The sequence below is a fragment of the Mustelus asterias genome, chromosome 14, assembly GCF_964213995.1.
Source record: "Mustelus asterias chromosome 14, sMusAst1.hap1.1, whole genome shotgun sequence".
Taxonomy (NCBI): domain Eukaryota; kingdom Metazoa; phylum Chordata; class Chondrichthyes; order Carcharhiniformes; family Triakidae; genus Mustelus; species Mustelus asterias.
Window position 1 is genome coordinate 70135495 of NC_135814.1, and position 23475 is coordinate 70158969.

The following is a 23475-nucleotide window of genomic DNA, read 5'->3' on the forward strand; positions in this document are numbered from 1 at the left end:
GATTTGATTATTCTAATGTACTCCTGGTTTGGTCTTCTATATTCTACCTTTTATACTGGAGCTCATTCAAAACTCTGCTGTGGTGCACCAACTTGCACCAAATCCCATTCACCCCATCATCTGTGTTTACTGGCCTACAGTGTCTTCTGGTTAAACAAAGTCCTGATTTAAAATTCTCATCCTCATTTCCAAATCCCTCCATGGACTTATAACTTTATTTCTAATCTCCTCCAGCGGCACAACTGTCAAGAGACACCTGCATTCTAATTTTGGCCTCTTCAGCATTCATGTTTGTAATCATTCTACCATTTTGTCTGGATTCTAAGGTCTGGAATTCCTTCACAAAACCTCTTGACCCTTCTACCTCGCTTTTCCTATTTTAAGGCATTCTAAAACATACTCATCTACTCTGATATCTCATTTGGTTCAGTGTCATATTTGTCTATAATTTGGTAAAGCACCTTCGACATTTTCATTGTGTTAAAAGGCTTTATATAAATAATTGTTGTTGTTTAGTTATGGAAATCCTAACAGTTATCTGGAAACTTCTGGAATTTAAATCCACAAAGAAAAAAAGTCAATCCCTTAAATTAAAATATCACTATTGCTAAAACCTTAACATTTCAACCAGCAAAAATATTTTAGTTGCAATGGACTTTTAGCCAGAGCAGAATTAATCCTGTCCCTGCTACACAGAATTTTATAAAAAGCTAACAGCAGCAGCCAGTTCATTGAAAACAACACCACCTACAGTTGAAGGATTAGAATGGGTCCAACATCCCAGTTTTGTTACTGGGTTTTAATTGTCATAGGAAATACAAAGACTGAAAGAATGCAGGATCTTTCAGTACATATATTTTTAAACTTCCAGTCTTCCTTTTTCCTCAGCCAGGATTTCTCCTCCACTATCACTGAGAGGACCATGACCATCCACCCATTTCCCCCACTTCTACCTCGACACTCCCAGACCAGGAGAAGACTCCCTTAGAACATAGAACAGTACAGCACAGAACAGGCCCTTCGGCCCACGATGTTGTGCCGAGCTTTATCTGAAACCAAGATCAAGCCATCCCACTCCCTATCATCCTGGTGTGCTCCATGTGCCTATCCAATAACCGCTTAAATGTTCCTAAAGTGTCTGACTCCACTATCACTGCAGGCAGTCCATTCCACACCCCAACCACTCTCTGCGTAAAGAACCTACCTCTGATATCCTTCCTGTATCTCCCACCACGAACCCTATAGTTATGCCCCCTCGTAATAGCTCCATCCACCTGAGGAAATAGTCTTTGAACGTTCACTCTATCTATCCCCTTCATCATTTTATAAACCTCTATTAAGTCTCCCCTCAGCCTCCTCCGCTCCAGAGAGAACAGCCCTAGCTCCCTCAACCTTTCCTCATAAGACCTACCCTCCAAACCAGGCAGCATCCTGGTAAATCTCCTCTGCACTCTTTCCAGCGCTTCCACATCCTTCTGATAGTGAGGTGACCAGAACTGCACACAATATTCCAAATGTGGTCTCACCAAGGTGCTGTACAGTTGCAGCATAACCCCACGGCTCTTAAACTCCAACCCCCTGTTAATAAAAGCTAACACACTATAGGCCTTCTTCACAGCTCTATCCACTTGAGTGGCAACCTTTAGAGATCTGTGGATATGGACCCCAAGATCTCTCTGTTCCTCCACAGTCTTCAGAGCCCTACCTTTGACCCTGTAATCCACATTTAAATTAGTCCTACCAAAATGAATCACCTCACATTTATCAGGGTTAAACTCCATTTGCCATTTTTCAGCCCAGCTTTGCATCCTGTCTACGTCTCTTTGCAGTCTACAACAGCCCTCCACCTCATCCACTACTCCACCAATCTTGGTGTCATCAGCAAATTTACTGATCCACCCTTCAGCCCCCTCCTCTAAGTCATTAATAAAAATCACAAAGAGCAGACGACCAAGCACTGATCCCTGTGGCACTCCGCTAGCAACCTGCCTCCAATCCGAAAATTTTCCATCCACCACCACCCTCTGTCTTCGATCAGACAGCCTGTTACCTATCCAATCGGCCAACTTTCCCTCTATCCCACACCTCCTTACTTTCATCATAAGCCGACCATGGGGGACCTTATCAAACGCCTTACTAAAATCCATGTATATGACATCAACTGCCCTACCTTCATCAACACACATCAAATTTGTGATGCACGACTTGCCCTTCACGAATCGGTGCTGACTATCCCGGATTTGTCCGTATCTTTCTAAATGGTCGTAAATCCCATCCCCAAGGACCTTTTCCATCAATTTACCAACCACCGAAGTAAGACTAACCGGTCTATAATTACCAGGGTCATTTCTATTCCCTTTCTTAAACAGAGGAACAACATTCGCCATTCTCCAGTCCTCTGGCACCATCCCCATGGACAGTGAGGACCCAAAGATCAAAGCCAAAGGCTCTGCAATCTCATTCCTTGCCTCCCAAAGAATCCTAGGATATATTTCATCAGGCCCAGGGGACTTATCGACCTTCAGTTTATTCAAAACCGCCAGGACATCCTCCCTCCGAACATCTATTTCCTCCAGCCTATTAGCCTGTAACACCTTCTCTTCCTCAAAAACATGGCCCCTCTCCTTGGTGAACACTGAAGAAAAGTATTCATTCATCACCTCGCCTATCTCTACTGACTCCATACACAAGTTCCCACTACTGTCCTTGACCTGCCCTAACCTTATCTTCACTTTCCACACCACCTGCCTACGTTCACCGAGTTGTCCTCCAGTGCAATGCTACCAGCAAACATATCTTCCCATCCCATCATTCCAAAGGGTCCACCCATTCCCTCCGACACCCTGGTCCACTCTTCCATCACCTGCTCCCCTTCCCACATAACCTTCTGTGAAACGCAGAAGATGCAGAACCTGCCATTTCACCTGCCTTCCCACATCTAGAGCTGCAAACACTCCGAACAGATGCAGCAGTGATTCAATTGTACTTCTTTCAACTTAGTTATTCTCTGCTTACAATGTGGTCTCTTCTACTTGGAGGTGACCAAATGCTGATTGGTGGCTTTACAATCTCCTTTCAGTCCACAAGCTTAATCCAGAGCTTCCACACACTCGTTAATTTAATTCTCAGCCCCTCTCTGCTCTCACCCTCCTACATGTTTTATCTAATGAAGCGTAAAAGCTCACGGAAAGCATCTCATCTTTGATTAGGCATTTTACCTTTTGGATGAAACACTGATTTCAAGAGCTTCAGGTCGAGTCACTGCTTCCATTTTATTTGGATCAACATTGTTGATAATTATTCTGCTATGGCCATCCTCCGGACCCATTTTTGTTTTTTTCCCCCGTGCCATTATCACGGACTTTATCTTTTGTTCTTTCCTCCCATCTTTTCCAGTCTTGAAATTGGTTTATAAACTTTTAACCTCCAACGCCTCCAGTTCTGATAAAAAGCTGTCAACTTGAAACATTAATTCTGTTTCTCTCTCCACAACTGCTGTCTGAGCATTTACAGTATTTTCTGCTTTTCCTTAATCTTACTCATGCAGTTTGAAGTTTAAAACTAAGTTTAAAGTTTATTTATTAGTGTCACAAGTAGGCTTACATTAACACTGCAACAAAGTTAGTGTGAAAATCCCCTAGTTGCCACACTCTGACGCCTGTTTGGGTAGACCGAGGGAGAATTTAGCATGGCCAATGCACCTAACCAGTATGTCTTTTGACTGTGGATGGAGACCGGAGCACCCAGACGAAACCCACGCAGACACAAGGAGAAAGTGCAGAGTCCACACAGACAGTGGCCGAAGCCAGGAATCAAACCTAGGTCCCTGGCACCATGAGGCAGCAGTGCTTACCACTGTGCCGCCCTGCAGCCAAGAGAGAGCGAGGGAGGGAAGGCTGGAGTAAAAAGGGTAAAATGTTGAATACAAAAGATAGACTAGTAAAAATTATACAGTGCACTGCTTATTTTTAGGTATATAGAATCATAGACTCCCTATAATGCAGGAGGCAGCCATTCGGCCCATCAAATCTGCATCAACCACAATCCCACTCAGGGCCTATCCCCGTAACCTCTCACATTTACCCTGCTAATCCCCCTGACAGTAGGGTCAATTTAGCATGGCCAATCAACCTAACCTGCGCATCTTTGGACTGTGGGAGGAAACCAGAGCAGACGTGGGGAAATCCACGCAGACATGGGGAGAATGTGCAAGCTCCACACAGTGTACTTGGAAAACATTATGCACAGGCCCATAGTGACTCATTAGAGCTAAACTACCATTAGTTAATGTGCTTTAAAAACTAATGTCTATTGCGAAGACAAATATTTAATTATATCCACCTCGTTGGTAATACTATATTTCCAACAATTTTTTTTTTGCAAAGGTACCAAAACATTTGATAGATTTCAACAAAGAAAGATATTTCATACTTATGTCTGCACAATTGTGCAAGTGTTAAGAATCTTGGTATGTATTAGGAAAATTTCATTTGTATCTATTCAATTAAAACTTCACTTTGTGGGTAATTCAGAATAAAGTGATCAGTATTGAACAAAGAACAAGCTTAAAAGTTGAACAACCACCACCTGAAGAGTTTGCAAGTCCATCATTTCTAGTTTATTTTGTTTCAAGAACTTGCATTTAATGAGTATAAATTGTCTGAAAAAACAAAACAAAATATACACATCACCTGCATTGAAACGATTTAAGGAAACAATTTATAAAAATGTAACTTACACTTCAGACACGGAGATCAGTTCAGTCTTTATATAACCGCTGGTCTTGGAGTCATCTACATCCATTGGCTCTGAAGCTAAAAAAGAGAGAAGAACCAAGTATCTTTAGTTTACATTTGTTGGCGATGAGAGTGACAGTTTACAGTGGTAGCCCAAGTGGTCCTCAGAAAATCTGAGGACCACTCAACCCATATATCACTTCAAGAACAGCATGTCATAGGAATGGAACCATTCCAAATGACCCATATCAGATCTGATAAAACTGCCTGAATGGGCAACAGCTCTGGGTGACAAACAGCATTACCAGCAGACTTGTCCCTTTGGCAGAAAACACCAGACACACAACTGAATAGAACATAGCAAAGAGTAGTCATGGGACCTTCACCTGTTGACATCCTTTCTAAATGCAGTAAATCTATAAGTGTCAGGTTAAGAACTAAATAAACCAGACAAGCTTAATCTTATAGATAAAATACAACTATTTCCTTCCTGCTCCTGACAGGAAACAGATGTCTCCAAGGTCACCAGTTTATAAATGATCAGCCTGCATGCGAGTTTGCCAGGCGTTGGTTTAATTATGTGGAATGGAGTGCAATGTGAAGCTGGATTTAAAATGTACCTCAGAGCTTGGGAATTAATTTAAATATTTGGACAATGGACTGCTTACTTTCCACTTCACTCTCACCCCAACCTTCCCCGTTCTAATCTTCAGATACCCAAGGCCCAGACACAGCAATCCCAAGATGAAAGAGTGTATCACCACATCACGTGATCTGACACCAGTTCAGGTACTGGCATGGTGCATACTTAAAAGGTTAGTAAGAAGTTGGGATCTGCAGATGGGTGAGTCAACGGGTACAAGTGGGATGCAGCCACAAGCAGGAAAAAGATAATTTGTGTTCCAACTCACCAGAGGGGAGTCAAGTAAGGATCACAATGGGATGGGATACAGGAGTGCTGATGGGCATGCAAACCAAGGTATTAGGTATACATACACCATTTCCAACATGCAGTGCTGCATTTGGCTTTGCCCGGAAGTGACTGGAGGCACTGTGCCCCCCAGTACAGCATTCAGCTTCCATAATGGCATCTCCAGCAGCATAGCAGATTCAAATTTGACACAGACAAGGGGTTCTTCTTAAGGGCTGAACAATTCTTCAGCCATATTTAAGATATAAATAAGCAGATAAAAAACAATAACAAAATGGGGGAAAAAAACTAGGAGATTTAATTTAGAAAAATGGGAGGTGATGCATTTTGGTAGATTGAACCAGGGCAGGACTTACTCAGTTAATGGTAGGGCATTGGGGAGAATTACAGAACAAAGATCTAGGGGCACATGTTCATAGCTCCTTGAAAGTGCAATTCTGGTCACCCTATTATAGAAAGGATATTATTAAACTGGAAAGGGTGCAGAAAAGATTTACTAGGATGCTACTGGGACTTGATGGTTTGAGTTATAAGGAGAGGCTGGATAGACTGGGACTTTTTTCTCTGGAGCGTAGGAGGCTGAGGGGTGATCTTATAGAGGTCTATAAAATAATGAGGGGCACAGATAGTCAATATGTTTTCCCAAAGGTAGGGGACTCTAAAACTAGAGGGCGTAGGTTTAAGGTGAGAGGGGAGAGATACAAAAGGTGTCCAGAGGGGCAATTTCTTCACACAGAGGGTGGTGAGTGTCTGGAACAAGCTGCCAGAGGTAGTAGTAGAGCGGGTACAATTTTGTCTTTTAAAAAGCATTTAGATAGTTACATGGGTAACTGGAAGAAATTGCTAAGCAGATTATGGATATGTGTGGGGGTCACAGGGTAGTTGTCATGGGGGACTTTAACTTACCAAATATTGATTGGAACATTTGTAGGTCGAATAGTTCGGATGGGGCTGTTTTTGTGCAGTGTGTGCAGGAGGGTTTCCTGACACAATATGTGGATAGGCCGACAAGAGGTGAGGCCACATTGGATTTGGTACTGGGAAATGAACCGGGCCAAGTGTTAGATTTGGTTGTGGGAGAGCACTTTGGAGATAGTGACCACAATTCGGTGTCTTTTGTTATTGCAATGGAGAGGGATAGGGCCGTACGGCAGGGCAAGGTTTACAACTGGGGGAGAGGTAATTATGATGCGATTAGGCAAGAATTAGGGGGCATAAGATGGGAACAGAAACTGTCAGGGAAAGGCACTCATGAAAAGTGGAACTTTTTCAAGGAACAAATACTGGATGTCCTTGATAGGTATGTCCCCGTCAGGCAGGGAGGAAATGGCCGAGTGAGGGAACCATGGTTCACGAAAGAGGTGGAATGTCTTGTGAAAAGGAAGAGGGGAGCTTATGTAGGGATGAGGAAACAAGGTTCATATGGCTCGATTGAGGGTTACAAGTTAGCAAGGAATGAGCGGAAAAAGGGGCTTAGGAGAGCTAGGAGGGGATATGAGAAGTCCTTGGCGGGTCGGATCAAGGAAAACCCCAAGGCTTTTTACTCTTATGTGAGGAATAAAAGAATGACCAGGGTGAGGTTAGGGCCGGTCAAGGACAGTAGTGGGAACTTGTGTATGGAGTCAGTAGAGATAGGCGAGGTGATGAATGAATACTTTTCTTCAGTGTTCACCAAGGAGAGGGGCCATGTTTTTGAGGAAGAGAAGGTGTTACAGGCTAATAGGCTGGAGGAAATAGTTGTTCGGAGGGAGGATGTCCAGGCAGTTTTGAATAAACTGAAGGTCGATAAGTCCCCTGGGCCTGATGAAATATATCCTAGGATTCTTTGGGAGGCAAGGGATGAGATTGCAGAGCCTTTGGCTTTGATCTTTGGGTCCTCACTGTCCACGGGGAACGTGCCAGAGGACTGGAGAGTGGCGAATATTGTTCCTCTGTTTAAGAAAGGGAATAGAAATTACCCTGGTAATTATAGACCAGTTAGTCTTACTTCGGTGGTTGGTAAATTGATGGAAAAGGTCCTTTGGGATGGGATTTACGACCATTTAGAAAGATGCAGATTAATCCGGGATAGTCAGCACGGATTCGTGAAGGGCAAGTCGTGCCTCACAAATTTGATAGAATTTTTTGAGGAGGTAACTAAGTGATGAAGGTAGGGCAGTTGATGTCATATACATGGATTTTAGTAAGGCGTTTGATAAGGTCCCCCATGGTCGGCTTATGATGAAAGTAAGGTGTGGGATAGAGAGAAAGTTGGCAGATTGGATAGGTAACTGGCTATCTGATCGAAGACAGAGGGTGGTGGTGGATGGAAAATTTTCGGACTGGAGGCAGGTTGCTAGCGGAGTGCCACAGGGATCAGTGCTTGGTCCTCTGCTCTTTGTGATTTTTATTAATGACTTAGAGGAGGGGGCTGAAGGGTGGATCAGTAAATTTGCTGAAGACACCAAGATTGGTGGAGTAGTGGATGAGGTGGAGGGCTGTTGTAGGCTGCAAAGAGACATAGATAGGATGCAAAGCTGGGCTGGAAAATGGCAAATGCAGTTTACCCCTGATAAATGTGAGGTGATTCATTTTGGAAGGACTAATTTAAATGTGGATTACAGGGTCAAAGGTAGGGCTCTGAAGACTGTGGAGGAACAGAGAGATCTTGGGGTCCATATCCACAGATCTCTAAAGGTTGCCACTCAAGTGGATAGAGCTGTGAAGAAGGCCTATAGTGTTTTAGCTTTTATTAACAGGGGGTTGGAGTTTAAGAGCCGTGGGGTTATGCTGCAACTGTACAGGACCTTGGTGAGACCACATTTGGAATATTGTGTGCAGTTCTGGTCACCTCACTATCAGAAGGATGTGGAAGCGCTGGAAAGAGTGCAGAGGAGATTTACCAGGATGCTGCCTGGTTTGGAGGGTAGGTCTTATGAGGAAAGGTTGAGGGAGCTAGGGCTGTTCTCTCTGGAGCGGAGGAGGCTGAGGGGAGACTTAATAGAGGTTTATAAAATGATGAAGGGGATAGATAGAGTGAACGTTCAAAGACTATTTCCTCAGGTGGATGGAGCTATTACAAGGGGGCATAACTATAGGGTTCGTGGTGGGAGATACAGGAAGGATATCAGAGGTAGGTTCTTTACGCAGAGAGTGGTTGGGGTGTGGAATGGACTGCCTGCAGTGATAGTGGAGTCAGACACTTTAGGAACATTTAAGCGGTTATTGGATAGGCACATGGAGCACACCAGGATGATAGGGAGTGGGATAGCTTGATCTTGGTTTCAGATAAAGCTCGGCACAACATCGTGGGCCGAAGGGCCTGTTCTGTGCTGTACTGTTCTATGTTCTATGGGTAAGATGTGTATAGAGGGATATGGGCCAAGTGCGGGCAATTGGGATTAGCTTGGGGGTTTAAAAAAGGGTGGCATGGACAAGTTGGGCCGAAGGGCCTGTTTCCATGCTGTAAACCTCAATGACTATGAAATGCTTAAACTATTTAAAGGCACGTTGCACAGAATGCAGTGTGCTATTCTCATACCTGGATTGTTTTCACATTGTTGTGAAAATTGGGCAATTTGTAGCACTACAAAGAAATTGGAACATTTGGAAGCCATTCCCCACCGCCCCCAAAAAAAGATTCTTGTTAGAACCAACTGAACACCATTAACTCAAAAGGAATTTGACCCACAATTTGCACAATGGAGGTAAAGAATTTCTTTTAACAGTTTGCCTTTTTGGTGAAATCTGTTTGCGCCACTTCACTGAAAACATGGAGGATTTGACTTTCAAATCGGATACACTGCAAATTAATCTTGTTCTTACAGTTCCATCACTGTACCTATAACAGCAACATTCAAATGTGTGCCAGTCACAACTAATTTAATTATATTGGTTTAGTTAAATCCTCCTGACTTTGTCAGATCTTCAAGAAGTCCAATGCTATTGCAGAGATTTTTTTATTTAAACTCAAAAATAATCCAATTCGGGTCTGGCTATACTTACGATCTTTTGGCCTGGAGTAATACTTCCCAAACGCCTGATCTTTGGGAACCTCAGGATACAAATACTTCAATGGATTTTCAGGAATATTTTCAGCTGCCATGACTTTGTAGTTGCGAATGATGTCCGGGAAGGTTACCGCTGACAGCTGATGCTTTGTGTATGGCTCTACCGAATGAAATTGGGACTCATCTAGGAAAAAAAAGTTGAAGCAGTTGGAAGTTTTCAACAAAAAGACACAGATTTGCCCCCTAGATGTGCCCTATACAATACAGATACCAGCAAGTGATATGGTATCTAAGGGACATTTTCCAACCCTATCAATTGTGGTGCACATGTGCAAAACATGCACATTAAGGAACAGGGAAAAAATAACCAGGATTTGGTTTTCATTTGTTTAATCTTAAACATTGAAGTCAGTGTAGGGGCAAAGAGAGAGAGAGAATGGGACACAATAAAGTGGGTGACCAGCCCATTGCCTTCCCACCCACCCCAGATCCCATATTATGAGGGTAAGGGTATGGTGTCAAGCAGCTCAGCCACTCTTTAGGTCTACGGAGGTCCTTAAATGGATAACTGATGTCCACTTAAGGACCTTATTCCACCTCTGCTGCTATAACATGTGGAGAAGCCAGCAGGAGGACTAGCAACCTGGCAGGTTTGAAAGCACTGGCTGCTATTGGAAAAGGAGAATTTACCTCCTTCAGAGGAGAGGGGGGGGGGGGGGGGGGGGTGGTGTTAGCTGCTAATGGGGCCCATTAGCAGCAAACAATCCCCCCCTTCCCCAAAGATGATCCCCTTATGTGCCTTTCCCTCTTCCAAACCCCACCCCGCACCTCACTGGGGTCTCCTGCCCAGAAACCCCATACTTACCTTTCAAGTCCAGGAGACATCCAAAATTCACCCCATACATTTTTTAATGATTAACAAAGAAAAACCTTCAAGCACTTTCAATGAAAGCACTTCAGTACTTCAAGAGGGGAATCAAAATATAGTCAGTTCTTATTTCTAAGTGCCAGATCCCTCAACTGTGAAGTTGTTGATTGCTTCAAAGTTTGGTGTTCATAGGATCAATCATGATTCAGAAGTAGATGTGTACCTAAAGAATACTTCATGCATAAACTTATATTTTCCAGTTTGTTAATCAGCTCTAGCTCCAAAATGGTTTTCCTTTTAAAAAAAACAGTTCATGGAAATTTAATTGAGATTTTTTTTAAAATTATGCCATTAAATCAATAATAGCTCAGAAGCCGTGTTAATAATTTACCATTTTAAAATCTGAAGTCCAACAGTAAAGCACAAATTACATTCAATTTGCTTCTCTGCTTTTGTTTTTAAAAACGTTTCTTCGTGAGGACCAACAAATTCTGAGCAATTAAAATTTCTGACCCACCAAGAGCGAGCTTTGTACATCTACAGAAAATTCAATCCACTCACCACTTAGTGATATTTCCACCCAGGTAAAAGTAATGGCACCTTCTCTACTGCTCTCGCTGAACCTCAGTAAAAATGTACCTGGCTGTTTGCCCTTCAGCAGAGCACGTTCTTTTTCCTTACTCACAAATCCCATGATCCACCTGAAATGATCAAAACTAAGTTTAATTTCCTTAAATTCATCATGTTGTTTATATATTAAAAAAAGCGGGTGTTACAGATCAAAATCTACTTTGCTAACTTACATGGTTGTTACATCCGGGTTTCATATTATGCTCAATGTTATTCTACTTACCCATCATTCCAGAGAGGCAGGAGGTGCTTTTTGATTAACTCCAAGATCCCTTCAATCCACAGCCAGAAAGAGAAAGGTTTTTCATTCAGATTCTCCTGCCATATCATGGAGAGAGTTCATCAAAAGGGATGTACTATTTTTGAATTCAGTTAGCAGCAATTACTTTGACTTAAAGTTAACTAGTTACCTTGCAGAATCTGGTCCATGGAATAGTACTGTCATTGAAGCTATTATTTGTACCTAATATACAGACAAATCAATTCGGTAAGTTTAACAATCACATTTTACCACAGTATATGCTTTCAAATAACAGTTTTAACATTGCATTTTTCATAAGGTGATGTGCTTGCAAAATTCCATGTTTTCTACTAGTTAATCTTGTTTTTTTGGTACAGCACAAAGTGATGCTTTTAAAATATACATTGGCAATCATTTTTTTGCTCCACCTGACATGTTTAAAAAAAATTATAACAGTTCTTTCAGGGGGAAGGAAATGCTTTCTTTTAGAAAGACAGCTACAATACCACAAGATCAAGTGTTAACAACGCTTAATATACTGGGGAAAGAGGAGGCAAACAGAATTTACTCAGCTTTGATTATTATATTTAGAATAAACAATATTCAATTAATTCTACATAATTTAAAATGCAAAAACATATGTACTGATGCATGCCTCTGTACTGACAGATATAGTCAGTGCATAAAATTCTTTCCACTTAGTAAGGAAGTTAAAACTAGAGGACACAGCCTCAAAATAAAGGGGGGTCGGTTTAAGACAGAGTTGAGGAGGAACTTCTTCTCCCAGAGGGTGGTGAATCTCTGGAATTCTCTGCCCACTGAGGTGGTGGAGGCTACCTCGCTGAATATGTTTAAAGCGCGGATGGATGGATTCCTGATCGGTAAGGGAATTAAGGGTTATGGGGATCAGGCGGGTAAGTGGTACTGATCCACGTCAGATCAGCCATGATCTTATTGAATGGCGGGGCAGGCTCGAGGGGCTAGATGGCCTACTCCTGCTCCTATTTCTTATGTTCTGATAAAATATTGAGCATCAGGAAAATTAGAGCAAGTGTGAAATACAAACTTGATTATGAAGATTGGATATCAACAATATTTTTAATATATTGCAATTGTTAAACATTGTTAAAAGTTCTTTAACTACACACTCACTGCAAGGTGTTATGAATGCCCAACATTTGTATTGAAATGTTTGCTCTCTAGTTGCTGAATAGGAACCCAGATTTTGTACGATCCACTTAATGTTATGGCTCACTCATTGAGGAAAAATGGTTCAACCAAATTGCATAATGCATATGCAAGAGGAAACTCAAAAATGTTGTCACCTTCAAAACTTTTAAAAGACAGTCAGGGTATTTCCTCTCCCAAGGACAACTCGTTAACATACAATGTGAGGAGTGGCAGATGATTCTGTTCCTCCATGAGCCCCCGCAACCCCCTCCCCTTTTCAACATATCTGGTTATTGATTATCCTACCTAGCAACTTCTCTCCCAGCATGCCGAGCTGTTCGGCATTAAGGCCTCGCTTGGTGACAGAGGAGAACTGCCAACTCAGTACCTCAGATAACTGACTCCAAGTGGCAGCTGGGGGGTTGGAGAAAAAAGCCAGAGTCTGAAAAAGAAGAGAAAAAGTGTAAAATAGGTAACATACTTTAGGATGGCTCACATACACCGAATCTGACAACTTTACAATTTTTCACAAGCTTGTGCATCCTGAATTATGTTTTTCCAAATGCACAATTGTAATGAAGTTGAAGACTGATTATTTCCAATTATCATTTTGTTTCATGGTGCAAGAAAAAGGAGATGAACTTCCAAAGTTTAGAAAAGATGTAAATCGTAATTCTGAAAACTATAAAACAAATAGTTAATACTCAACCATCACCACTTTTAGGCTTTTTTTAGTTCAATGTTAATTCCACCCGAACTTCAGCAATTTTAAAGTAGTTTTTTTGTTTTCATTTTCTCATGGGAAGTGGGTGTTGCTGGCAAGGCCAGCATTTATTGTCCATCCCTCATTGGCCTTGAGGGGGCAGTGGTGAGTCACCTTCCTGAACTGCTGCAATCCATGTAGTGTAGGTACACCTGCAGCAAGCAAAGGAACAGTGATATTTCCAAGTCAAGATGTTGTGCGACTTGGTGATGGTTCCCATGTGTCCTTGTTCTCCTTGGTGGTAGAGGTTGCAGATCTGCAAGGTGCTATTGAACGAGCCTTAGAGAGTTGCTGCAGTGCATCTTGTAAATGGTACAAACTGATGCCACTGTGCTCTGGGTGGTGAAGGGAGCCAATGTTTAAGGTGGTGGCAGCAATGATTTGATATTAATCCACTAGAAATAGGCATTAAATAGATAATTTTCCATACAGTGAGGCTAGCAAGGAGCATTGCATACATTGAAAATGTGAATATACAACACAATGGGTGGGATTTTCTGGTCATTTCTGCTGACGGGGACCCCCAAGTGGCGGAGACTGCAAACTGGAAACCAATGGCAGGCCACCTCCACAAATTAAAACTGTTGATATGCACTACTAGCAAGTAAGACTTTCCCTTGTCCGTACAAATTTTGCGATGTATCCCAATAATGTGAATACAATATAGCTTCAACTTATAAAACCAGTGATCCTTTGCAGCGACACCCAATGATGCCAATCAATGCATGACATGCAGTGTACCTTGGCCTCGCTTACGAGCATGTTGTACCACAAAATAGAAGCCCAACCATTAGGGAGCTGGCTAACATTGGATATCACCACCAATGGCAAAGATGTAATCTGCAGCAGTGGAGAGAAAAAAAAAGTCTGTTATGAAATGCATCATTCTATGATAAAGGAGTAGCCAGTTTTACTCAAAAAGCATAAATATTGCAGCCCTGAATAGACAGCCATTTGCCCTATAACATTAATGCTAGCATTTCAAATTGGAACATTTATTCTACTTCTAGGTCATTTAAATCATGTTTTAGTCTCCTACTCGATAGTAAATTGAAGCAAAACACTCCATGTTCTCAATTTTCCTCTTTAATTCGTGTGATATCAGGGGCTGAGGTTTCATCTGCCCACGTTGGAAAAATGAAACAGGGATGTGAGGTGCATTTTATACTTCCTCGCCAGCATTTTCCAAATTCAATTTTTCCTGTCATTGTTATTTCCGCTCAAAGAGGATGTGTTAATCATGCCCGTTGAGTAAGTTCACGTACCTTGAGGGAAGCCTGCTTTGGAGGTAGGAACTCTTGGCACATTTAAAGTTCTTGCCAACTTCGCAATGTAATGGTATTAGATTTAATTATGTCTCAGTGCAGTGATTGATTATAGGGCTCTGTCCGTAAAAGATTGCATTAAATTGACTAGCATTGTGTAAGGGTTCAGTCTCATTAGAGTACTTTCTCCAGTGAATAAATTCATTTTCTGTATGGAGAATCAGTTATGAATGTACATTGGGGATACCGTGTGCTGAGTCTTTAGGTACACTCCAGTATGCATTAGGTACAAGCAAAGAGCCATATAACACTGGCAAACTAGATTCACATCCAAACAGCCATATAACACTGGCAAGTCTTGTGCTTTTCTTGACTTGTTCTTGTCTATGTTGAATGACTTTGTTTTCAGATGATCATCCCTCATGTCTCAAGAATACTCGCATCCCAAGATTTACTTTTTAAAGAAACAAAAGTTGCAAAGTTTCATGGGCATGGTGGCACAGTGGTTAGCACTGCTGCCTCTCAGCGCCAGCGACCCGGGTTCAATTCTGGCCTCAGGTGACTTGTGTGTGGAGTTTGCACATTCTCCCCGAGTCTGCATGGGTTTCCTCCAATTGCTTCTGTTTCCTCCCACACTCCAAAGATGTGCAGGTTAGGTTGATTGGCCTTGATAAATTGCCCCTTAGTATCAGTGGAATTGGAAGGGTAAATATGTGGGTTTACAGGGATAGGACCTGGGTGGGATTATTGTCAGTGTAGGCTCGATGGTAAATGACCTCCTTCTGCACTGTAGATTCTGATTCTTTTTAGCATTTCAGTCAACTATTCAAAAATCCCTCAAAACTATAATTTACAAGTAGTCCAAGACCCACTGAAGAAATCTATAATCCACTTAACATCTCGTCTCCTGTCCAAACAGAATGAAAATAAAAATCATGGATTTTGGCTTTAAGTTCAGCTATGTTGAATGACATTGTTTTCAGATGATCTTCCCTCATGTCTCAAGGACACTCCCATCCCAAAATCTACTTTTTAAAGAGACAAAAGTTACAGAACTGGATTTCAAATTGCTCTAAACCAGGAATTCGCTTATAAAAGTGCTAGTTTTTTTTGTCCTGAAAGCTTCTCACCTCGAGATCAATTATCACATTCTGATGACAGAACTGAGTCTCAAAGCTGATGGAATGAAGTTCCTCAGTCACAATAAGTGGTCCCTGTTTAGGCAGATTGGAAAAAGTTAGTTTTGCTAATGATTTAAAAACAGAATACAAACAGTTCAAACAAAATAATATCAAGGAGTATATTTTGCTCTCAAATATTTGGGTCGGGGTGCCGGTGGGGGGGGGGGGTGGATCAAGGACAAGGAGACCAGCAGGAATTAAAACGATGGGTAAGCAGGAATTGGTGTTTTGAAGAAGCTGGATATTTCCCAGGGGGACGTGTGGGAAGTGGCCGTGAATGATGTTACTCTTGGAAGTACCCACAACATCACACTTACTTCTGTTGTTCGGCTTCCTGCATTTTTCTGTTCCTTCAGTTGCTGCAATTAGAAACAAACCATGACACATTAAAAATAAAACCATTCCATGCTTTGAAATATGGACTTTTCTGTAAATATTGTTATTGAACTGAGCTTTGAGCAATTTGAGCATAAGAGCACAGTGGTGAATTCACTGATCCAAATCTTTGGTTTTCAGTGGAACTGCCTACCAGATGTCGGAACTCAGCAGCGAGGCTTCCATTTGTTGACTCCTCCATGTTCATCACTTTTGTGTTAGTTCCCAGTATATTAAATTTTCTAAATCTATGAGGAAGTAAAGGAGAGTGTAAAACACATATGAAAACAAAAAAGACAAAACCATAAAGGGGAAAATCAACATTGGAAATAAATGTTTATACTTACCCCTTTACAGAACATTTTTCAGTGACATCCCTGAAAAGAATTGACACTATTATTCTATTTTTAATGCAGAAATCTTAAGATAGTAGATTTAATGACAACATCCCAATAGTCTTTAAAAAAAGATAAATTAGGAAGTGTTCTAATTCGATATTACTTTATCCTATTGTGCAACTAATGTGTATTTCAACTGTTCATGTTGACTCATGGTCATATGAGATATTGAATATTAGCTGGTCTTTAAGCTTACATCAAATTACTACTTTCCGTATTAAGATGCCCCCTATAATTTGCAGCATAATATAAATGAAAATAAATATGATACCACGTACTTGTCAAACGATGCTTTTACACGCAATTGGTAATTCAGTTCTGGTAGCCTTACTAAAAGCCTGTAACAAAATTGGAAACAAGTAAAGAGGTAACTCTTCAAACAGATTAAACAAGCCCTGCTTATATTAAAATATTTCCTTGTGCTAATCATTAGTAGCAATTCCAAATCTTATTGTTTACCACTTGCACTTTCAAAGTCCCTGGTAAAATGAATCATGAGAGGCAGGTAGTGGCTTTGCTATCAAGTTTGAAATTGCAAAAGTCTGCTGGATATTCAGGATCTCGAGGGACATAAGCAATTCACGACTCTACCTCTACCTCTTATCAACAAGAAAGTGCATGCCCTCCAACAATGACTAATGCTGAGATGTCAAAGGACAAATTATGGACGAGTTATTGCAAATACTCCACAGGCAGGCAATCATATTGTTATCAGGGACTTCAATATGTATGGGTAGGAGCCTGGGATGGTGCCTTGGGGAATCAAGATATGGAGAAATGCAGCAAGAAAAGGTGCTTTTCCTCAGTCTATGCACCCACTGGAATAGGACAATCAACAGCTCCATCTTTAGATATAAGGCACGGTACAAAACACTCGGATGCCCCTAAAATCTAAACACTGGCATCAGACTGACTTTATCACCATCCAGCAGAGCAGCATAAAGATGTTATGATCACCAGGGTTATGGGAGGAGTAGAGTGCTCTACAGGCCACCCCAAGATCAAATTTACTATCCCACTGACAACCAACATACACCAGACCCCCCAAGAAAGCTCGATATATATATAGAAATTGGCATCAGCATCTGCTGTGAACAAGTCAGACTTCAGAACAGCTGTCCTCCCAACATCATTTCACACAGGTTTTGTTTAAAGAAGCAAAGTCAACCTTCAACAGTCCTGGAAGCTGCCAATTGTGTCCTTTGAACACAGGAAATGAACAGATCGGTTCAATGAAAACAACTAAATTAAGGAAATCCTACAGGAGAAAATGCAGCATTTGCAGCATGACTGGGCAACAGATGAAGCCGCTGCTCAGAAACCATTCCAGGGAGTCTGCTGCATGTTGGCTGTCAGTGTAATAGTAAATTTGGTCTTGGAGTGGCCTGTAAAGCACTCCACTCCTTCAAACTCTCTTTATAACAATCTGCGGCCCCGATCTGCTTCAAGACGACGACCATCATTCCGGTACCCAAGAAAAACCAAGCAGCGTGCCTTAATGACTATCGCCCGGTAGCTCTGACATCCATCATTATGAAGTGCTTCAAAAAGCTAGTCATGGCATGAATCAATTCCAGCCTCCCGGATTACCTGGATCCACTACAGTTTGCCTACTGCCGCAATAGGTCCACAGCAGATGCCATTCCCTGGCCCTGCACTCAATCCTGGAACACCTAGATAACATGGACACCTATGTCAGACTCCTATTTATTGACTACAGCTCAGCCTTCAACGCCATCATTCCCACAAAACTCATCTCCAAACTCCGTGGTCTGGGCCTCGGCACCTCCCTCTGCGACTGGATCCTGAATTTCCTAACCCGCAGAACACAATCAGTAAGGATAGGCAACAACACCTCCTCCACGATCATCCTCAACACCGGTACCCCACAAGGCTGTGTTCTCAGCCCCCAGCTATACTCCTCATACACCTATGACTGTGTGGCCAAATTCCCCTCCAATTCGATTTTCAAGTTTGCTGATGACGCTATCGTAGTGGGTCGGATCTCAAACAATGATGAGACAAACTACAAGAATGAGATAGAGAATCTGGTGAACTGGTGTGGCAACAATTTCTCCCTCAATGTCAACAAAATGAAGGAGATTGTCATCAACTTCAGGAAGCGTAAAGGAGAACATGCCCCTGTCTACATCAATGGGGACAAAGTAGAAAGGGTCGAGAGCTTCAAGTTTTTAGGTGTCCAGATCACCAACCTGTCCTGATCCCCCCATGCTGACACTATCGTTAAAGCCTCTACTTTCTCAGAAGGCTAAGGAAATTTGGCATGTCAGCTATGACTCTCACCAACTTTTACAGATGCACCATAGAAAGCATTCTTTCTGGTTGTATCACAGCTTGGTATGGCTCCTGCTCTGCCTAAGACTGCGAGGAACTACAAAAGGTCATGAATGTAGCCCAATCCTTCACGCAAATCAGCCTCCCATCCATTGACTCTGTCTACATTTCCTGCTGCCTCAGCAAAGCAGCCAGCATAATTAAGGACCCCACGCACCCCAGACATTCTCTCTTCCACCTTCTTCCGTCAGGAAAAAGATACAAAAGTCTGAGGTTACGTACCAACCGACTCAAGAACAGCTTCTTCCCTGCTGCTGTCAGACTTTTGAATGGACTTGCCTTGCATTAATTTGATCTTTCTCTACACTCCAGGTATGACTAACACTATATTCTGCATTCTCTCGTTTCCTTCTCTATGTGCGGTATACTTTGTCTGTGTAGCGCGCAAGAAACAATACTTTTCACTGTATGTTAATACATGTGACAATAATAAATCAAAAATCAAATCCTCCCATAACCCCTGGTGATCATAGCATCTTTTATGCACTCCACTCCTGCAACAGAAGCTGTGTAGGATGCAAGATGTTCCGTGGCCCAAACAAGCCTGCTGATTGGCACGATAAGAGGAACTTTTATAAAGTCCTGAAGGCTCTGTATGTTTGTCCCTCACACAGCTACTTACCCACTCTCAGGACAGGTGAGTCTTTTCTAATGGACAGGACAATTATCAAGGAGTGCTGGGCTGAGCACTTTCTTAACCACCCATGCACCATAAAATGGGGTCTCTCTAGACAAGATTCCAGACCGGCCCAAATGTGAAAAGCTGGACAGCAAACCCTCTACTGTGGAAGTTGACAAAGCCCTAAAATCCCTCCAATCAGGGGAAGCTGAAGGCTCAGGACCCCAAGAGAAATTTACAAATCTTGGAGACCAGCTAGCCATTAAACTCTCACAATTATAATCACAGAATGTGGGATCAACAAACCATTCCTCAGGAGTTCAAGAACACCACAATTGTTCACTTGTACAAATGAAAATGGCAAAAATGTGTGACAACCACAGAGTAATCTTTCTGCCTGTGATAGTTGCTCATATTCTAGCAATACTTCTACTCAACAGACTGGGATGATGCAGCAGAATACGTACTTCCACAAAATCAAACTGGGTTCAGCAAAGGCAGAGACATTTGCAACAAAACCTTTATCTTTTGGTCAATACTATGAAATGCCACAAATAGATGGAAATCTACTGTGCCTTTGTTGACCTGACAAAAGCCTTTGACACAACCACCATCAAATTCTGACTATTGCCCACCAACTATAACAGTCAATAACACAACCCTGGAGGCTGCAGATAATTTCATCTATTGCCAGAAATGTCTGCAATCATAGTGGGGAGCCAAATAGCATTGCCAGAGAAAGCTCAGCATTGTCCATTTACACAAGAAACTGTGGAGGAAATGAGGTATTAAACTTAACAAAACCTGGTGCGTACAAAGCGGTTGTAATATCGACCCCTCTTGTATGCCTCTAAGACACAAAACTACCTACTTCAAACATATCAAGTCACTGGGCAGATTCGATGAGATACATTTGGATCACGGGCATCAAATGGGTGAACAAAGTGCCCAATGCTGAGGTACTTCAAGTAGCAGAAATGTCTGGAATTGAAGCACTCAGAGCCCAGCTCTGAAGAAGTGGTCATGTAGGTATACACAATTGATGATAAAATTCCCTATGGATGTCATGTATTCACAACTTCAAACTTGGGAGACCTTGGAGATTACGATTCAAGCAGTCCTTGGAAGATGAAGCCCAGGAAATGTGGCTATAGACTGGGATAAAAATGCACAAGAAAGAACTACCAGGGGAGTGATCAATTAGTATCATAACTTCCATTGAACAGCAAAGATGACAAGCAAAGGATCAAAGACAAGCTAGAAATATTGGGTGGGCCGAACAAACAAAAACACAATTTATCCTTGCCTGCACTATGGAAAATCACACAGGTCTGCAAAACGGGCTCCACAGCCACACTAGAATGTACAGCAGTTTCTAGGCACACAAGAAATGGCCATCTTTGATAACAAAGGAAAACCGATGACAACGATGGCTTAAAACCACACTACCAATAAACAGAGATTTCAGGGGAAAGTGTGGCCTCCATCATGACTGACAAACAAGGCTACAAATTCATTTTCACTTATACAAGGTGATGGATGCAACATATTATTAAAGCACAGGCCTCACTGTGCACCTTAACAGCAGTTTGCTATTTAAAAGTTGTTAAAAGTCACATCAATAACACATCTGAAACATTTGCAGAGTGATCATTAAATGCTATAGGCAAAAATTATTCTTCTGAAGGGTCATACTTTTTAGCTACAGTCTACAGCTACTCCTGTCTGGTTAATACGTTCATTTCCTCAATACAGACTGTGAGGTCTTTAGCTCATTCTTGATGAGAGCCATGAAGATACTAACACGTCACTGGACAAATGCAAGATGATGCATTTTTAAGGATCAAATTTAGGTGTTAATTATACTGTAAATGGCAGAACCCTTAACATTAACATTCAGAACAATCTGGGCAAACATTAAAAAATAACACTGACCTTAACTTCACAGTAAACTGCACGCCAGTCTTTAGGACCATTGGTCTCTGTGGGTGAGTTGGCATACAAGGCTGTCTCTCTACCACAAAGGAACTAAAGTATGGAGTGGAATACAAATACATGCAATTAACGTAAATACACATTTCGCAAATAACATTCTTTTAAAATGGCAATATACTTCAAACTATACTTCAAATGGCAATAAAAGTTAATGAGTGAATGATCCAAAAAGGAACATCTATAACGCATGGGAAGAATATTGCACACTGGTTAGTGCACTAATCAGTGAAAGTGTTGGCAGAATTGAAGATGCCTCAAACTGGAGGATGTAACAAATTTACTTCCAGTTTTACATTGATGCTCATTGTGTTCAGATATTGGGAAAGTCTATGGGAGCACACGTTTAATGCAAGAAAATTGTATTTCTGCAAAATCTCGGCAAACAGTAATGGATACGTTTTCTTGTGTCTTGGTAAGGTCACAGTTAAACAACCTGCCAAAACTCATTGTCTAAGTAGAGTTGATGAATACCACCAATGCTAGCAAAAGGTCAATGAGGACACACTGGTCTTTGCCAATGTGAAATGGGGTCACAGCAAATCAGCAGCCCAAAGGGAAGTGGGTCTCATTAGCTTAAAAGCCTGAGGGAATTTGGATGAAATGTTTGAAAAAGTAATCTTTACTCAAGCTTTCACTGAAATTGTTACCTTTTAATAAGGTTGCAAAACAAACTGTTGTTCCTTTCCTCCAAAAATTGTTTATTTTGAGTAATGGGGTCCCCTTCATATGAATATTTCTGTTCCAGCTCTTCCAGTTTCTTTAACTGTTGCCGAACCTGCTGCAAACTTTCAGCCAGCAAGGTGAACCTGAAAACACAATCATGAATAAACTGTCAGCAGGGATAAAATCAACTGTCCATTCTCTGCCAAAGACATGCAACCAGGTGTCAGGACTCTGAATACCACGTGATCAAACCTCCAACCAGAGGCAGCCGTACTCCACTGGAATGCATTGATAAGCTTCTAATATCCCCCTAACCATCCTCTAGCATCAAACAGTAGAATCTATAGCACACAGAGGGAGGGGGAATCAAGTTAGCTCCCCCCGCCCTCCAACAACAACCTTACAGCAACTACCACATCCTGTGCAAGCTGCCAACATGGATTCAAAATAAGTACATCTCACCCTCAACTGGAAAAGAACCCGAGGGTTGTAATGAACTGGAAGTCCAACAAACAAAACAAAATGAAATCACACTCTGGCAGGCTGCAGAATTAAGCATGATCCCAGCTGAGAGCAGAGACATGGAACACTGCAGGTGATGCAGCCCATCTAGAACATTTACAGTACAAACAAGAATCATTTAAAAAATAAGGACACCCAAAGCAAGTCCTATTGGTTTCCTTCATTTCTAAGCTTGGATGTGCCTCAACCTGATGGAAAACGTGAGCATTTCACATAACAGATTAGGTGTTACTTTGAAATTAAAACATGTTATTGCACATGGGATTGAAAATGGTTCAAGTAAGCCATTTAATAGCACCCAGTACTGCCTGGAAAGGGAATAGAATGGAGAGGAGAGATGGGAAGATAAGGTGATTTTCCAGATGGTTCTATGACACAAGAGTTAAAGATTTGTTAGCTGCCCTTTAATTAATGTCCCTTTATTGCCGTATCACTGTTTTACATAATCAAAGCTTCAAAACAGCCACGACACCCAAACAACTTGCTGGTATGTTCTGGAAAGTTATACACTCAAATCAATAATTTATGTTGAGTTAGCCAAGTTGCTACAACTGGTTGAAAAACTCACCATTGCTGCAGCTGGTCAAGACAGGTGTTTGGTGGTCCGCCAATGCACGCAATCTGCTGTCTCCGTTTCCATTCTACCAACTCTTCATTGATCAAAATGCTCTCAATTGCCTCCGTTTCATTCAGCAGGGAGGCAGTTTTATTGATTACATCCTACAAAGAACAATATAGCAAGTCAGTCAGTGAACTCCACAGTTTTTTAAAAAT

At 41.7% G+C, this 23475-nt stretch overlaps 2 protein-coding genes across 4 annotated transcripts in view; one reads left to right on the forward strand and one right to left on the reverse strand.

Moving 5' to 3' along the window:
- Window positions 1-5508, forward strand: part of LOC144503766 (glutaminase kidney isoform, mitochondrial-like) — a 156669-nt gene extending 151161 nt beyond the window's left edge. The window contains exon 20 of the mRNA XM_078228611.1: window positions 5450-5508. The gene's annotated coding sequence lies outside the window, so the exon portion shown is untranslated. The remainder of the gene's footprint in view (window positions 1-5449) is intronic.
- Window positions 1-23475, reverse strand: part of LOC144503765 (signal transducer and activator of transcription 1-alpha/beta-like) — a 46888-nt gene that overhangs the window by 6713 nt on the left and 16700 nt on the right. For all 3 annotated transcript variants that reach the window (XM_078228607.1, XM_078228608.1, XM_078228609.1), the window contains 15 exons: window positions 23270-23421; window positions 22164-22322; window positions 21457-21549; window positions 16826-16885; window positions 16497-16526; window positions 16304-16397; window positions 16092-16133; window positions 15724-15807; window positions 14070-14168; window positions 12872-13007; window positions 11565-11617; window positions 11378-11472; window positions 11086-11225; window positions 9652-9840; window positions 4739-4814 (listed from right to left, as the gene is read on the reverse strand). In XM_078228607.1, the coding sequence (XP_078084733.1) occupies window positions 4739-4814; window positions 9652-9840; window positions 11086-11225; window positions 11378-11472; window positions 11565-11617; window positions 12872-13007; window positions 14070-14168; window positions 15724-15807; window positions 16092-16133; window positions 16304-16397; window positions 16497-16526; window positions 16826-16885; window positions 21457-21549; window positions 22164-22322; window positions 23270-23421 (1502 nt within the window). The remainder of the gene's footprint in view (window positions 1-4738; window positions 4815-9651; window positions 9841-11085; window positions 11226-11377; window positions 11473-11564; window positions 11618-12871; window positions 13008-14069; window positions 14169-15723; window positions 15808-16091; window positions 16134-16303; window positions 16398-16496; window positions 16527-16825; window positions 16886-21456; window positions 21550-22163; window positions 22323-23269; window positions 23422-23475) is intronic.